At 37.7% G+C, this 18,687-nt stretch overlaps 1 protein-coding gene across 1 annotated transcript; it reads right to left on the reverse strand.

The window, feature by feature from the left end:
* Positions 1–14,385: 14,385 nt before the first annotated feature.
* On the reverse strand, positions 14,386–17,058 carry LOC126751016 (kelch-like protein 1). Its single transcript, XM_050460909.1, has 7 exons — positions 16,889–17,058; positions 16,460–16,817; positions 16,012–16,383; positions 15,637–15,938; positions 15,089–15,293; positions 14,717–14,812; positions 14,386–14,650 (listed from the first exon to the last, which is right to left on the reverse strand). Exons 1-7 carry the CDS (start codon positions 17,038–17,040, stop codon positions 14,444–14,446), a joined length of 1,692 nt encoding a protein of 563 aa, XP_050316866.1. The 5' UTR covers positions 17,041–17,058; the 3' UTR covers positions 14,386–14,443.
* Between the last annotated feature and the right edge of the window lie 1,629 nt (positions 17,059–18,687).

Below are 18,687 nucleotides of genomic sequence, written 5' to 3' on the forward strand. Positions count from 1 at the left end.
GTAGGTTAGGTTTAGCGGATTAAAGTTCCGCACTCCGGCTTTCGATGCTTCCCCCTACTAAAAAAAAAAAAAAAAAAAATCAGAATGTAAAAATTATTTAGAGTTCAGAGTTTTTGGCGATTAGAGTATGATAAATGTTGACATAAGGGCTCAAGATTTATATGCCCCACAGCCTTGAGCAAATGTTGCAACTAATAGCCTTGACAGATGGTAGCGTTAATCCGGATTAATGAAGTTATTAATGAAAATTGAGGAGTTAGTTAAGTTAACTCCATTGCTAACTCCCAATTAATCTTAAAAATTTTAGAAAGTTAGTTGCTTTTTCGTTGACAACATTGTTATTAATGGCCAATTGTAATCTATTGTGAATGAAAACCAAGAAGCACTAACAGCTATTGTTTTGTAATTAAAAATGGTTTTGTAACAATTGAGCGCCTAACAACCGCAATGTTTATCTGCTATCCATTTTCATTAAAATTATTATAAAAATGACAATCAGCTGTTTACCATTTTAAACTCGCATAGCTGCCGTCTGTCACCTACAAATTTGGATCTGATTAAATGGACAGTTAATCCTGACTAACGCTGCCGTTCGTCAAGGCTATAAGAGTGGCCAGGCGTGTTTAATGTGTCGCAATGGGAAGCGAGACCAAACAAAACAAAGCTGAGAATTTCATTAAAGTGCTCTCGAGCTAATTTCAACGTACAGAAGTTCACTTCAGCAGGCCTTGTTTTGTGTAATGCTTCAACGCGGTTGCACCTTATATTTAACTCCCCATTTTAATACTAGTAATATATACTTTTTATGATTTTGGTGATCAGGCAATTTGAATAGTTTGCATATTTTTTTTATTTTTTTTTTTTTGCCATGCATTCAAAGAGATATTGAATAGATATCGCGTTTTACTAAATCTGAGGGAAAATATGTAACATACTTCTATAGCATTAGCATTGCGAAGACCAAAAAGACCAGTAGGGTGTAATACGCGGTGAAGCACACGAAATATCTGGTACAGTAAGCGAGAAGCTACATTCGTTCAGTTTGCGTATCCTGTGACGTCAGGCTAACAAAGATGTAATAGACAATCTAAGGACACGTAGATCTTGTGACGTCTAATAGACGAGCTTCTTCTCACCTTTGTTCGGCTACCTGCTGAGAAGAGTGCAGCTGCAACCAGACCAAGGCGAAACCAACGAAGGAACTCAAGAATACATTGACTAAGCGACTACATGCTAAACTTTAAGCTTGAACCACGTTTTATCTTTGTTGTGCAGGATGAGGGAGATCAAGAGGCATGATGCCAGCTGCGCTGACTAACTTGGAACTGAAAGTGTTATTATGCAATCTAAGTCCACCACTGTCATTAAACGATGCTGGGTAGTACCAAGGCTAAATCAAGATGATAGCTTGTGATGGCGAGCGATCGTACCAAGTACGAAGTACCTCGAATCCAAACAAGTAGTAGAAGATGGGATCCGATATACATATATCTCTGCTACACTATCGCAACAGCTACTGCAGCTGATCAGAGTCTGCAACCCGCATCTACCAACTATGGGATGGAGATTCATCAAGGTCTTCGAAGACTCAGCAGCGGAATCTTCAGTGGGGACGAATCGAGCCTGGTGCTGGCGAAAAGTGACCATGACCTGACCTACAAGTCGGACGCCGACCTAGAAATCGGATGGCGATGCAGTATAACACTTGGCATCGGATAGATATTATGGAGTGACAAAAAAGACAATAGTTGATGAGTGTTCTTCACATTAATCTTCACCACAACATATAAGCTTCTCTAGCTCTAATTAAACGCAGGCGGCAGAACATCCTGACTTTGTGCTCATCAAAGAGCCATGGGTTAATGAAGGGAATACAAGTATTCGCGGACTGAGGAAGTTATAATTTATGCATGCAAAACTGCGAAGATAAAGCCATGTATAGTGGCTATTATAAAAACCTTTATGTTTTTATGTTATATGTTATGTTATATAGTAGGTCACTATAGCCAGGCTGGATACCACTATAGTAAGTATGAAGAAGTACTACCGCAGCTGGTGAATGATTTGGTACGCGATAACGAACTTTACTCTACTTGGATGTGACTCCTATTTACACCACGAAACTACAGCAAGGAGAAGAGGAGTCGGATAGCTTTATAATCTATTAAAGTCATACAAAGATAGTATGGAAAACAAAAAGAAATTCGTGGACATCTTTTTGAAATGGTATCGAGAACACGGCGGAATTTTCTAGAAAATAATGGCACAATCGGTGCCTAGTATTGGATACCTTCAGAAGCCAGACCACAGCTGGATGATATGCAGTGACGAGTCTTTAGGCCTATCAATGGATGGGTCTGAAAACCATATGCTTTAGCATACACCCGACAGTGGAGTCGAGATAAATTTCATGTCTTCAGCTATGTGTCAGTTAGTAAGGTTCATTGGGCGATAGTCAGGTTCAAGCCCATCAAATCGCCACGGCTAAATTATAGCAGTCCCAAAACTATGTAATAGTCTGGTTAGTAACCATTCTTAAGTGGGTGCTGAAACTAAACTACATTCTTTCGTTATGGAGGAAAGTCAAAGTAATATATATACCAAAGGCGACCAAAAGCTCACATACAAGTCCAAAGAACTTCAGATCAATTAGTCTCTTCTCACTCCTCTTATAAAAGGTTGGAAGGCTAATAGAATTACACATAAAAAACAAATTAAGCACAGAAACAACACTTTTGAGGTAAAGAATACATTCTATTTGCCTTCTTAGGCATAGAAGGCGCTTTTAATAACAGTCAGTCAGGGGCCATATTAGGCGCGTTTAAAGGCTTGGGCTGAACCTCTCAGAAAATTAACATACTTAAACCTTTGGGCCTAACGTAAATACTAGCAAGACAAAGCTGTATTGTTTACTAAGAAACGCAGTACTCAGTTGTTGTTATACCTGCCATGATTGAAGAACGAACGCAAAATGGATTTGTATATCGCGCATGGCGAAACGATTTCATACAGATCGAATACACATTTTATCATGGAAATGCATATATACGCAAGAATAGCGTTTACAAGTTATTTAATTTTATTATCAAAATAAATATTCTTCATAATGTTCAAGTGCCAATAAGACAAAAAACCGCTCGAAGTAATGATATATTGCTACCGTTAAGGCCAGTGTTGCTGAAGAGCGCAATATGTTGATTCCATGGAGTTCTCAAGAATTGAGACTGTCTCAAATCATAATCTGGCGCATTTTGAGAAAGGATTTAGGCTGACATCCGTATAAAATTGTTTCAACTCTAGAACATAAGTCATTGCACTAGCGTAAAAGTCGTGAATTTGCTGATTTTGCCTTGGAACAACTTGAAAACGATAACGGTTTTTACAAAAATCAGCTTCTCGATGAGGCTAACTTTCATCTGAGTGATGCGGTAAATACACAAACCTGTCGATTCTGGCGGGAAGAAAATCCACAAATTATTCATGAACAACCATTACTTTCATCTAATTTGACAGTTTGGTATGGTTTTTGTCAGTCCGAATCATCGGTCCGTAGTTCATTCGAAATTATTCTAATGACACCGTTACTGTCAATGGAGTAAAATGTATTCAAAGTTAGTTAGTACCGAGTTGAATTTTTCGTGAAAGCCGAGTATTTGAAGAAATTGTAAAAATTTGTTTTATTATAAGGTTTAGATATTCTATTTGATATTTAGGGATCTTATTAAAATTTTTAATGAAGTTTTCGATGTTATCTAAAAAAATTCTCCTTATCTATAAAGTTAGATAAACTACTGAAGATAATCATTACTGGTTTGCTTGAAAAATGCAATTTTTCTACCAGCAAGTTGTATTTAACAAAATTTCCACCAAATCAATCATCTGACTGCCATATACATATGTATGTACATATCATTGCACTGAAGCAGTCTAACAGAGCAAATAAAACCAAGCAATAAGTCATTAAAGCACATGAAATGGCGCATTGGTATGGTTCGAAAACTGCAATTATTGATCGATATAGTAATCAAGTTTTTATACTCTCGCAACAAAGTTGCTAAGGAGAGTATTATAGTTTTGTTCACATAACGGTTGTTTGTAAGTCCTAAAACTAAAAGAGTCAGATATAGGGTTATATATACCAAAGTGATCAGGGTGACGAGTAGAGTAGAGAAATCCGGATGTCTGCCTGTCCGTCCGTCAGTCTGTCCGTCCGTCCTTCCGTCCAAGCTGTAACATAAATTGAGATATCATGATGAAACTTGGTACACGTATTTTTTGGCTCCATAAGAAGGTTAAGTTCGAAAATGGGCAAAATCGGCCTACTGCCACGCCCACAAAATGGCGAAAACCGAAAAGCTATAAAGTCTCTTAACTAAGCCATAAATAAAGATATTAAAGAAATTTGGCACAAAAGATCGCATTAGGGAGGGGCATATTTGGACGTAAATTTTTTGGAAAAGTGGGCGTGGCCCCGCCCCCTACTAAGTCTTTTGTATATAACTTGGAATCTACTATAGGTATGTCAACCAAACTCTACAGAGTCGTTTTCTTCAGGCATTTCCACATACAGTTCAAAAATGGAAGAAATCGGATAATAACCACGCCCACCTCCCATACAAAGGTTATGTTGAAAATCACTAAAAGTGCGTTAACCGACTAACAAAAAACGTCAGAAACACTAAATTTTACGGAAGAAATGGCAAGAGGCTGCACCCAGGCTTTTTTTAAAAATTGAAAATGGGCGTGGCGTCGCCCACTTATGGACCAAAACCATATCTCAGGAACTACTCCACCGATTTCAATGAAATTCGGTACATAATATCTTCCTAACACCCTCATGACATGTACGAAATGTGGGTGAAATCGGTTCACAACCACGCCTTCTTCCAATATAACGGTATTTTGAATTCCATGTGATGCCTTCTCTGTATAATATATATGTACATTAGGAAATGAAAATACAATTCAATACTCAAAGTACACAAATTGATCTAATCTAATTAATTTTACAGCAAAATAAAAAAATAGGTAAATGACGGATAATGAAATCTCTATTATCACTTTATCATGCGAGAGTATAAAATGTTCGGTGACACCCGAACTTAGCCCTTCTTTACTTGTTTGTATATGCTGTGGTTTGCTTAACGAACATTTCTAAACTTCAATACAACTAGCTACTCAAATTTGTTCATGACTACATAGTATAATTGATACACCTATTAATCTTCACGCATTCAACTCTATAAGCAAATCATGCAGCAGAAATGTTGTAAAAAAATATTGGTTGCAAAAACTAAAAGGAAAGTCAAGACTTTAGTTTCAATTTGTGGAAAGTGACTAAAATTACTAAGTTTTTCTTGCAAATAGTGTCATAATAATAGCTTTAAATTCCTATAACTATAATTTAAAACTCAATTTTAAAAACAATTGTATATTACAAAATTTTAAAGGTAGGGTCGTTATTATCTGATTTTATTCACCTCTTCTCAGCACGCATGGTGGCTTGAAACTCCTGTACATTTAACCACTTAGAAGGCGGGGCCACGCTTTCAATCACCGCTGCTTAGTTATGACACTTTATAGGTTTTCGTTTAATGCCATTTTGCGGACGTGGCAGTCGTCCGATTATGTCCTTTCACATTATGACCCTTCTAGTTTGCCAATGTTTACTCAAGTTATCACTAGCAGTCACCCGGATTTCACCACGTCCCGTCACCGGGACGTACATATATACATATATATTTATCTCCATATCTATCTCGCCATATTTATCTCGATTTGATTAAGATGATACAAACAACTGTGAGGTAAACAACACTATTATACTCTGTGCAACTTTATTATTTAATTACTTTTTATTTACAAATCTCATCACTGAGCGATGAAGTAAACCATGGGGATGGACTTACCCCCACACGGTTTGTAGGATGAATGAAATACAATATCGTTTATACTACTCCAAAATAGATTTGGCATATATCAAGTGAATGCGAACCTTTGTTAAAAAAAAAAAAATGATAAATGAGAACACGCGTGGTCTTCTAATGGTTTGTCAGGTTCAAATCAAATAATATTTTCAACTAACTAGTATTTGTACATTTAATTTTTATTTACTTAAAGTTAGTTCATAAGGAAGCTGAAGTGTCAGCATCAACATATTTCGGCAGGATGTTAATCGTTCTTTTCTGTTTACAATTATTTTTACTACATATGTTCTACTATGTATGAACAGAAAAAGCATATAAAATTCTTAAGTAAGCAAAGCGTGCATACATATTTTTATTTATGAAACTTTATAATTATAAAGTGCAAAAATACATTTTTGTTTACAATTATGATAAAACTGGTGTGTGAATCGTCCCCGATTCACAATTATTATTTAAATCTATTTATATGTTTGGTCTAAAATGTGAATTCTTGCGATTGCATATTTTCTATGGGTTTAGGCATTTTGCGAAATTTTTTGAGTTCTAATATTGTAGAAGTTATGAAAATTATTCCTCAAATTAAATTTATGTACCAACAAGTAAGAAAGGGCTAAGTTCGGTTGCAACTTAACATTTTGTACTCTTGCAACTTGCAAGAATCGTAAACAGGGTAATGCCTTAAGCTCTAAAGCGTCAACCAGAGGATCAGAATCCAAGCAATTTTACGTATACTTCTTCTTCCTAATTGGCGTAGACACCGTTTCGCGAATATAGCCGAGTTAACAACAGCGCGCCAGTCGTTTCTTCTTTTCGCTAAGTGGCGCCATAAATCTTTCGCAGAACTTTTCTCTCAAAAACTCGTAACATCGACTCTTCGGTTGCTGTCATCGTTCAAGCCTCTGCACATATGGCAGGACGGGAATTATGAGCGCCTTATAGAGTTTGGCTTTTGTTCGTCGAGAGAGGACTTTACTTTTCAATTGCCTACTCAGTCCAAAGTAGCACCTGTTGGCAAGGGCAATCCTGCGTTAGATTTCCTGGTCGACATTGCTGGTGGTGTTAATACTGGTTCCTAAATAGACGAAGTTATCTACAACTTCAAAGTAATGACTGTCAACAGTGACGTGAGAGCCAAGTCGCGAGTGCGACGACTGTTTGTTTGATGACAGGAGATATTTCGTCTTGCCCTCGTTCACTGCCAGACCCATTTGTTTTGCTTCCTTGTCTAGTCTGGAGAAAGCCGAACTAACGGCGCGGGTGTTAAGGCCGATGATATCAATATCATCGGCATACGCCAGCAGCTGTACACTCTTATAGAAGATGGTACCTTCTCTATTTAGTTCTGCAGCTCGAACTATTTTCTCCAGAAGCAGGTGGAAGAAGTCGCACGAAAGGGAGTCGCCTTGTCTGAAACCTCGTTTGGTATCGAACGGCTCGGAGAGGTCCTTCCCGATCCTGACGTAGCTTTTCGTGTTGCTCAACGTCAGTTTACACAGCCGTATTAGTTTTGCGGGGATACCAAATTCAGACATCGCGGCATAAAGGCAGCTCCTTTTCGTGCTGTCGAAAGCAGCTTTGAAATCGACGAAGAGGTGGTGTGTGCCGATTCTCCTTTCACGGGTTTTTTCCAAGATTTAGCGCATGGTGAATATCTGGTCGGTTGTTGATTTGCCAGGTCTAAAGCCACACTGATAAGGTCCAATCAGTTTGTTGACGGTGGGCTTTAATCTTTCACACAATACGCTCGATAGAACCTTATATGCGATGTTGAGGAGGCTTACCCCACGGTAGTTGGCGCAGATTGTGGGGTCTCTTTTTTTATAGATTAGGCAGGGCACACTTAAATTCCAATCGTTGGCCATTCTTTCGCCCGACCATATTTTACAAAGAAGCTGATGCATGCTCCTTATCAGTTCAGGCGGGTAATTGCTATTCGAACTTCTTCATGGTCGAGCAATGGAACGTCTGCTCCATCGTCATAAATTGGGGAATTGGGTTCGCCTTCTCCTGGCGTTGTGCGTTCACTGCCATTCAGCAGGCTGGAGAAGTGTTCCCTCCATAATTTAAGTATGCTCTGGGAATCGGTGACTGATCACCTTTGGGGGTTCTACAAGAGTATGCTCTGGTTTTGAAACCTTGTGTAAGCCGCCGCATTCTTTCGTAGAATTTTCGAGCATTACTCCTGTCGGCCAGCTTATCAAGCTCTTCGTACTCACGCTTTTCGGTCTCTTTCTTTTTCTGTCTGTAAATGTGTCTCGATTCCGTCTTCAACTCTCGGTATCTATCCCATCCCGCACGTGTAGTGGTCGATCGTAACGTTGCGAGGTAGGCAGCCTGTTTTCACTCCGCTGTGACACGGCACTCCTCATCGTACCAGCTGTTCTTTTGCAATTTCCGAAAACCAATGGTTTAGGTTGCAGCTGTACGTAAGGAGTTTGAAATGCCGTCCCACAGTTCCCTTATACCTAGTTGTTGACGAGTGCTCTCAGAGAGCAGGAGTGCAAGTCGAGTAGCAAATCGTTCGACTGTCTGTTGTGATTGCAGCTTCTCGATGTCGAACCTTCCTTGTGTTTGTTGACGTGCGTTTTTTGCAGCACAGAGGCGGGTGCGAGTCTTGGCAGCAACAAGATAGTGGGTCCGAGTCGATGTTAGGACCTCGGAGCGTACGCACGTCTAGAACACTGGAGACGTGTCTTCCGTCTATCACAATATGATCGATCTGGTTGGTGGCTTTTCGATCCAGAGACAGCCAGGTAACTTGATGTATCTTCCTGTGCTGGAATCCAGTAAAACAGATAACCATATTTCGGGCCCCGGCGAAGTCAATCAGCCTCAACCCATTTGGAGATGTTTCGTCGTGAAAGCTGAATTTACCCACCGTAGTGCTAAAGATACCTTCTTTGCCCACCCTGGCGTTAAGGTCGCCAAGCACGATTTTGACATCGTGGCAGGGGCAGCTCTCATAAGCGCGCTCCAAGCGCTCATAGAAGGCATCTTTGATCACATCGTCGTTCTCTTCCATCGGGGCGCGGGCGCAAATCAGTGATATGTTGAAGAACCTCGCTTTGATGCGGATTGTGACTAGACGATCATTCATCGGAGTGAATGATAGTACTCGGCGACGGAGTCTCTCTCCCACCACGAATCCAACACCAAACTTGCGCTCCTTTATATGTCAACTGTAGTAAATGTCACAAGGACCTACTCGTCTTTGTCCTTGTCCCGTCCATCGCATTTCTTGGACGGCGGTGATGTCAGCCTTTATTTTCGCGAGGACATCAACCAGCTGGGCAGCGGCACCTTCCCAATTAAGGGACTCATACACTGACCGACATATTCGGCATGAGACTTGTTAGAAAAAAGAAAATTATTGTACGCAGTAATTTGGTGTTGGGGTGGTTTCGACCCGATTTTATCTATTAACTATTATCGTGTCATTTACTAGAAAAAATACTCCCTGGGTTTTATTAAGGTACCTTAAATACAATCGCCAATCGCCAAGCTGACTTAGTTGGGTTTTCCAAAATTCTGATATTGGTTATATGGGGGCTAGGTCAAGTTTTCACCCATTTTTTTGTTTAAAAAAAAAAACACTGTTATAAGTGAAACAAGCTTGGTAGTTTTCATGGAAATACCTCAAATAGTGGCCGATGTATCCAGCATAAAGCCACCCGGAAGTTCGAAAATGTTTATATTGGGTATATGGTGGCTCAGGGAAGTATTGACCCCAGTATCTATAATTGACATTTGACCAAAAATATTAGTCAACGTATGGGATATATAATTGAAATTCAGAGAGAATGTTTTCTTGATAATAGTATATCAGTGTATCCAAAATGGGTTAAGTCGGGTGAGTACTTCTCAAATTCAAAAATTTTGGACTTTCGGTAGACATTTGGGAAAAAGTTGCGAATTTTGCTTTTTTGTTTTATTATATATTCGGAAGACTTAATATATCGTAGTATCGTTAAGAATCCCTTCGCAAAAATTACATAACTTGTCTTTTCTGACCTTCAACATATATAAGTCTCTACAACGCCACATAATAAGAAATATGACAACCGATACTATCACATCAATGTGACATGTTCGACAGTTGAAAAATCAGTTAATAACAACAACTTGATGAACCAAAGTCGGTAAGTACATACATATGTATAATATATTTTTCGGTTTAAAATGATATACCAATGATAACATAGTTCAGAACTCTTTTCTTAGCCCTCTAAGTATTTGATATAACCATGTACAATATGATTGGTGCAAAATCAACAAAAAATTAAGACATACATATTTTGGTCGCTCCAAGTATGTTTGCTTGTGAGTGATCACCACTTATTACTAAGAGGGTATGTAAGTAAGGAAGGGGTAAGTTCGGGTGCACCCGAACATTTTATACTCTTTTAACTTACAAGAATCAATTACTTTGAAATACTTTATGTTGTAAAATGTCAACCTGAGGATGGAAATCTAAGCAATTTTATATATACTAGTAGGAAAACGTGAATAATTTCATTTAGTTTACCTGTGTTGTTTTATTACAATTTGATTCACTTCTTTCAATTCCTTTTATACAAAGAATTTCCTTCTTCCTCCTTAATTGGAAATACTACTTATTTCTTTTTTTGTTCTTCTTTATTTGTAAATGTTTTTAATTACATTTTTTTACTCTTTAAAAGTTTTTCGGTCCAGAGTTGTGCTTTGTCTTTATCGTGTTCAGTAACATAATATTTTGTCTTCGTTCTACACTCGGCACCACATATGTATGTACAAATACTGTATACGAGTATGTTTATGTAACTCCTATACTGACAGACACATTAGGTTTATTAGTTAGTACATATTAGGCAGTTGGGGTGGTATCGGCAAGATTTTATCTATTTTTCTCAATACCACATACCAGGAACATGTCACACACTAAAGCACTAACCTTATAGAGTGAAGTCTGCCGAATGTTCGAAAATCCTGATATTAGTTATAAAGGGGCTAAGTCAAGTTTTCGCTGAAGTTTATCTATTTAAGGGACAAAGATGCAATGCTATGAGTAAAACACACTGGCTCATTTGCATTGAGATGACTCTCATATTGGTCGATATATACGGTACAAAGCCATCGGAAGTTCGAAAATCTTTATATTAAGTATATGGGGCTAAGGGAAGAATTGGTAAGATTCAACCCCACCCAGGGGCTTGAACAGTTTTTATTCATTTTAAATAATTTTTTGTCATAAGGTGACACACACCAAAGATATTATTAGTGCAAAGTTTTATCCCGTTTTATTAACTGCTTCTTGATTTGTGTGCTGGAAATTGAACGAATCTAGGGGAATTAAAATTATTCTCAATGGAAAGTAGTTTTCACAACGTGATATAGGAATATAAAAAGAATATCATTTACTAAATTTTGTCGAAATAAGTCCCGAAATAAGGGATTTCGCCAAAAAGTGGGCGGTTTGGTGGGCTATAAAGCCTTACCATATAATTTTTCCGAAAAGGAAGAAGTCGCACTGTGCCATATCAGGTGAATATGGGGAATGATTAATAATTAAAACGTGATTTTTGGTCAAAAAATCGGTCACAAGCATCGATAGATGAGACGGCGCATTATCGTTCAACAAATGCCAACTTTCATCTTCGCGATATTCGGGCCGAACACGTCGAATACAGCGCACCATACGCTTCAAAACTCCAAAGTAGAATACCGCGTTAACGTTTTGGCTGGGTGGAACAAATTCTTTCCAGACAATACCCTTGGAATCTTAAAAACAAATCAGCATTGTCTTCAATTTTGACTTCTTCATGCGCGTTTTTTCGGGTTTCGGCTCGTCCGGTGCCTTCCATTCAGCAATCTGGTGTTTCGTTTCGAGATCATGTTGGAAACACCACGATTCGTTACCAGTCACAATATTGTAAAGTACGCTTTTTTCCTCTTTAATGATGTCCTTCGAATGTTGGATTCTCAGCACTTTTTGGTCGTCAGTCAATTTCATTATTATTATACATTATTTTAAGGGTTTAGACCGCGATCTTTTTCGGTCTCATTCATATTCATAATAAAATCTCACTCGGAAGATGGCCTCTTTTTCTCGGGACCATACTCAAAGATCCATTACTCGCTCACCTTGCGCATGTTGAAGTGCTCCGTCACAATGTCATGAATCACAGATTTTGATAAATTTAACATCTGGGAAATTAAATGAATACTTAGTCGACGGTCTGAGTTAAAAAATTTGCGCACACGATTCACATTGCCGGTGTTTGTGCCTGCGACAGGTCTGCCAGCACGATCTTCATCAGCGACCTCTTCCCGGCCCTCCAAAAAGGCCTGGTGCCACCGAAACACACCAGTTCTTGCTAAAGCAACATCTGGGTAAGCCTGCTTGATCATCAATACTTCTCTGAGCCATATACTTCATATAAACTTTTTCGAACTTCTTGGTGACTTTATGCTAGATATACCGGCCAATATTTGAGTCCTCTCAATGAAAATTTCAGAACGTATTTTGCTCATAACAGTATGAGCCTGAAATGGATACAATTGGGCGAAAACTTGGCTTAGCCCCCATGTAACTATTACCAGTATTTTCGAACATCCGGCTGATTGAAAATTGAATTCCGCTATACACAGTTGTTGCAAGAAAATGTCTGTAAATAATATACTACTGTGATCAAGTTGACAGGTTAATTTTTAATTTATACTTCGCGTGTTTTTCGAATCAGTAAGTTGGTAGTACTGTTAGTGACATCTATGCTAAATTCAAATAAATCACGTTAAAATATTCATTAGTATTTGAGATACGCGTCATCTTGTGAGGCTCTGAAAGTGAATTCTTCGATTTTTACTAGTTCTGAATTTAATGACCAAAGAAGTGCGATAATGCACCATCTCATACTGCATTGGTTATTCGTGATGTTCAACTATTATCATGCCGCAACCGCAACCACCGCATTCGCCTGATTTTCCTTCATGTAACTTCTGGTTATTCAGCAAATTCACATGACTACACCGTTTTGACTCAATTGAGGATATAAAAGCCGAATCGACAAAGGAAGGCCATCACGACGGAGGATTTTTCCAAGTGCAATGGTGACTGGAAAATTCGTTGGCATAAGCGTACTGCAGCGAGAGGGGATTACTTTGAAGTAAATGAAATGGACAAAATTCACCTTTCAGTTTGATCACTTGCGTACTTGCGTTGAGAGTAATATTATTTTGCTCAATCGTGATATTTTCAATTCCGCTTATGCTAACTGGGGTGAAATGAGCTCACCCTTTTTCAATACCACAATAACATTTCATTCGCTGTATTATAAGTTTTCTGATTGATTGCTTTTAAATTAGGCGAAGGAGAAAGCGACAAAGAAAGAAAGAAGAGTTTACTTAGACTGAGCTCAGACTAACAACTTTTATTGTTTTGTTGACAGCTTCGCTTTTGATGTTTCCCATTCCTTTCACATGGGCAACTCGAATCGAGCACATCTCTTTTAATCCCTACTCATATTTTCTCAAACACTTGCTTGCTTCATTTATGCAGTACACAACAATATTTTTCATTAGCTATTTTTTTATTTATTCAACAATTTCGAAAATATTGTGTTATATTAATGATATTTGTTTGCACAATGCAGTAGATACAAAAATTATATAGCAAATTTCAATTATTGAAACATATTGTAAATACAAAACGAAAAGGACTGCGCATCGCATTTTCCCATCAGCCAATTACAAAGCACCCTATATTTAAGTACATACATATATGCTTTGCTGAGGGAGACCCCCCTTTTGACAACTCTTGCCAACAGGTGCTACTTCGGACTGAGTAGGCAATTGAGAAGCAAAGTCCTCTCTCGACAAACAAAAACCAAACTCTATAAGTCACTCAAAATTCCCGTCCTGCTATATGGTGCAGCGGCTTGGACGATGTCAACAACTGATGAGTCGACGTTGCGAGTTTTCGAGAGAAAAGTTCTGCGAAAGATTTATGGTCCTATGCGCGTTGGCCACGGCGAATATCGCATTCGATGGAACGATGAGCTGTCCGAGATATATGATGACATTGACATAGTTCAGCGAATTAAAAGACAGCGGCTACGCTGGCTAGGTCATGTTGTCCGTATGGACGGAAACACTCCAGCTCTGAAAGTATTTGTCGCTGTATCCGGCGGGGGAAGCAGAGGAAGAGAAAGACCTCCACTCCGTTGGAAGGACCAAGTGGAAAAGGGCCTGGCTACGCTTGGAATATCCAATTGGCACCACGTAGCGAAAAGAAGAAACGACTGGCACGCTGTTGTTAACTCGGCTATAATCGCGTAAGCGGTGTCTACGCCAATTAAGAAGAAGAAGAAGATATGCTTTGCTGTGATTCTATAAACATCGAGATATAAGAGAATATTAACTAAAAACTGGGTAGCATACAAAATAAGTATATGACGTGTTTTTGGAAATAAAAAATCAGATATTTTGGTTTTTCTTAGAAGAGAATTTATTACAAAAAAATTTTTATTAGTATTATTTATTCATTTCGACGCCAGTAAAGCTTCAGGCACAACCAAACAGGAATAAAAATCTATTTGAGGTAATGAGCACTTTTGTCTCCATTGGTCATTTTCCTCGTCATAGACTGATACACATATCTTGCCAGCAGAGATGCCACCAATAGCCCATAGTTTATTCCCCAGCGATACGCTAGCTAGAAGATCACCGCTAACTTCCAAAGAGCAAATCTGTGAAATGTTTTCAAGAATATTTAGTTTGACATCAAGCGATTGGCAAAAATCAAGTTAATATACCTTAGACCATGTGTCTTGCTGAGGATTGTAACGTTCAACAAGGCAGTTATTGTCTTTATTGCTTAAAACATAAATGTGACCCTTATGTGCAGCTGTCTGTAATATAAAAAATAGCAATAAACGTTGTATTTAATTATATTAGAGCTAGGAGGGCGACTAAATATATAAGAGACTATTTTGAGTTATTTTTATTGAAGCGGAGCTACTTTGGCTGGTTTTGAAAACTCAAAGGTAGTCTTGGAAAGGTGAAATCAAATTGACTCTCTTATTGTAGCGACAGCATATATTTCACAAATAAATTGGAAAATTCTACCAAATCTTTACTGCTGAACGTTCTACAAATATTAATAAGTATTTTTTAATCTAACTTACAATAGGATCAGTGTGAAATCCTGTCATTTTCGCGCAAGAAGTCCATGTATTCGAATCCGGGTTGTAGCATTCGATAGATTTTTGGTAGATATCGACATTATAACCGCCAATTATGTATATTTTACTATTCAAACTCACTGCGCTGGCCTGAAATCGTCCAATAATCAAGCTGTTCACGAACTTCCAACCTTCAGAAGTCGTATATCTGGAAATAAAGGAAAGCAATGAAAAAAGAATGCATACTATCTATTAACTGTAGCGCCTGCATTGCGTTGCATATTCCATTAAAAAAACTTAGAATTATTCTAAAGAAGTCGTTGCAATGTCAAAGAGTTAGAGCTTTCTAAAGTCAGAGTTAATCTATGATCTGATTTTACAGTGACAGTTTACTGAATTCCCTCCTTCCTAAATGTAGAACTACCTATTTTGTCCACTCTAACGCATCTAGATTAAAGTACTTTCAATATTAAGCATAAAGTTAACATAAAATTGTTAAAGCCCACAATCACCATCGTTCGGTAATTCGATACAGATTTAAACGTATTTACCTTTCCACCGACGACAGAGTATTATTTCCCTCACTACCACCAATCGCGTAGATTTTACCATCTAATTCGACAACGCAGTGTTCGTCTCTTGCTTGGTTCATGGCGGGCAAATTTTTCCAAGTCTTATTCCGTATATTCCAGCTGCTGACAATGTTGACTGATTCACCTTTTTTATTACCGCCAATAAATAGCAAATCATCATCCTTCAAAACAGTTTCATACCATCGGTATTTGTATTTTATACTCGCATATTCTTGCCACTTATCCTCAGCTTTGTTATATTGCAGTAGCTTAGGATTAATCTATTCCAAAAACAATGTACGTACATTAATTTAAGATTATCATTTTTGAATATAAGCCACAGTGTGCCCCTACCGATGAGCAAAGCGCTAGGATTGTTTTATCATCACAATTTGTACCACTGATTCCACGCGGTTCTGTAAATCGCAAATTTATCTTTGTTCGTGCTTCAGGCTTACAGCACCACAACAACGCCTTGAAGGTCAGCAGCTCACAGCCAGGTAGTGGATGTATGTGTGTCAACAGAAAGTCTGCATCGAATTGGATAAGCCGGAGACAAGTTATTAAAAGTGGCAGTTGCTCTTGACGCGCTGGAACATCGAAATTGAACCAGCGTTTTATGGCATCGTACGCATCTTTCTCACGGGCTATATTCAAATTGTCAGATTCCAGAAGACGTTGCATTTTTTCAACATCAAAATTCAAAAACTCATTGCTTTGGCTGATCTAGTATTATTAGAAACAAAATGTCGATTACACAAGTACCGCTATTGTGAGACATTACGTGTATATTTAGACTTACCTTCATAAAATTCTGTGTTTCGTATTCGAAGATTTTCTGCTTAAGAAATTCACATTGCGTTTCACGCTCTAGCGTGTAAGCACCCTGTAATGTGTATTCATCGATATGTGACATAAGGTAGTCCACACAAATGGTTATGGCATCGTCCAACTGCAAAACCATTGCCGCCTTTACCATAGCACCAACATTGTTAACGGTAATGAGTGTCTGGCCGGTGTAACAAAAGGCTATTAGACGCTCAAAAATATCACTACCGATATCATTTATTTCGATGACGGGTCTATTGCCTTGCTCGCCATTGAAAAGGTTCTCAAAGTAAGGACTCGCTGCTGCGAGTATCAAACGATGCGCGGGTATACTGCGCATTCCAAGAATTACAAATATTAATCTATAACATTTTATTTAAGCTGAGGACAAAGTAATACTTACACAGCCGTTGAGTTCGTAAATTTAAATGTCACATCGATTAGAGACTGCTCGTCGTAAAAGCAAAATATTTTCGCCATTAATTTGTCCATGAAACGGTTCATCTTAGTCGAATTACTCTGAAGAGTTGGTGTTTGCGTACAACTGTTGGCCATTACTACTTAGTTATTTAACTTTCCTTTTGTAAGAAAAAAATACAATATTAAATAAAATGTTTTAAATAAGTAGAATCAACTCGATCCTTGCTTTCAAGTAATCTAACCTTGAGACGATGAAATATATTTTTTACAAATCGGGAAAAAATGTTATAACAATCGAAATCGGAACACAAGTTTGCCCTCAGATACCGAATATGTAGTGCCCAGTTCCTATGACTTATTTTTTTTACCGAAAATATCGATCAACCTGTGAGATATAGTATTGAATTTCAGTGATCGTGGAATATTGAATATATTAATGGTGGTCTATATGTATATGTGACATTTGAATGAAATTTGGAATGGGAACATGTTTGCTCAAACAGAATATGGAATGATATGAATATTATTTAAATCGGTTCAAACCTCATATTCCCTCCTATACACAATATATTAAACTCCCTACCACTACTACTCTTTAGTTGAGTTTATATCACAAACATATGTACATATATATTAGGGTGTGCCATTTTGAGGCAACCTTTTTTTTCAACTGAAAAACAGGCTCAAAACTTTCGAAATGTGTAAAAAAAAAGTTACTCAAAAGATGAGGTCTTAATATTAATATTATTTTTTCGAATGTCAAGAATCGATTCTTAATCGACTTCGACTACTGAAGATCGATTTCGAAGAATCGAAATCAAGTTTATCATCCCTACTCGCAGCCATCGCGTGCACTTATAATAACCTCCGCACAATAGCCACCCTAAAAAAAATGACTTTTTTTTCATGCAATTTATATGGAAAACAGAAAATTTGAAAGAACTCTTAATATTAATATTAAGAGCTCATCAATTTTTGGAAAACAGTGACTTTTTTTTACACATTTCGAAAGTTTTGAGCCTGTTTTTCAGTTGAAAAAAAAAGGTTGCCTCAAAATGGTACACCCTAATATATATATATTTCATTTGAGGTTAGTTTTAGTACTGAAACTAAGTGAGCGTTTGATCTATAATTTAGCAATAATATGATGCCAAACATGGTTACAATTCTTTTACGGTTTCCCTCCTTTTTTCATCGAATAAATCCCAAATCCTAAACACAAACACTTAACTCAATTTATTAGCGTTTAATTGGTTAGCTGGTCATACAATTATTATATTTCAGTTGTTTTCCACATTCGTCACACTGGACATTAGATCCATCATTTACTTTGTTTTTTAAATAAATTCCCAAGGCGCTACCGTTTTAATAAATATAATTAGAAATAAAATTTAATAGAATTAATCAAAAAATTTGACTTCGATACTTGCGGTAAGAGCTTGTTGATTTTGGTAACGGTAACTTAGTTTGAATACATTTCTGAGAAGTCCCGTTTTTTCGATGATGAATTCTTATATGTGCGTTTAGGGAGATTTGAATCAGTTTTAACTGACATTTTGTGTAGAGCGGTTTCATAATGGCACGGAAAAAATTTACGTTGCTAACAATAAAAGAGAAAGTTGACATTTTAAAGAAACTAAGTGCAGGATATTCTGTAAATTCCTTAGCCAAAAGCCTTCAAGTGCAGAGATCAACAATAGCTTGTATTAAGAAAAATAAAGCCACCATAAAGAAGTTCGTGTCGCATGCTGAATCTAGTCCAGGAAAGAGGAAAACGTTTAA

Source organism: Bactrocera neohumeralis, chromosome 2 (assembly GCF_024586455.1).
Source record: "Bactrocera neohumeralis isolate Rockhampton chromosome 2, APGP_CSIRO_Bneo_wtdbg2-racon-allhic-juicebox.fasta_v2, whole genome shotgun sequence".
Lineage (NCBI taxonomy): Eukaryota > Metazoa > Arthropoda > Insecta > Diptera > Tephritidae > Bactrocera > Bactrocera neohumeralis.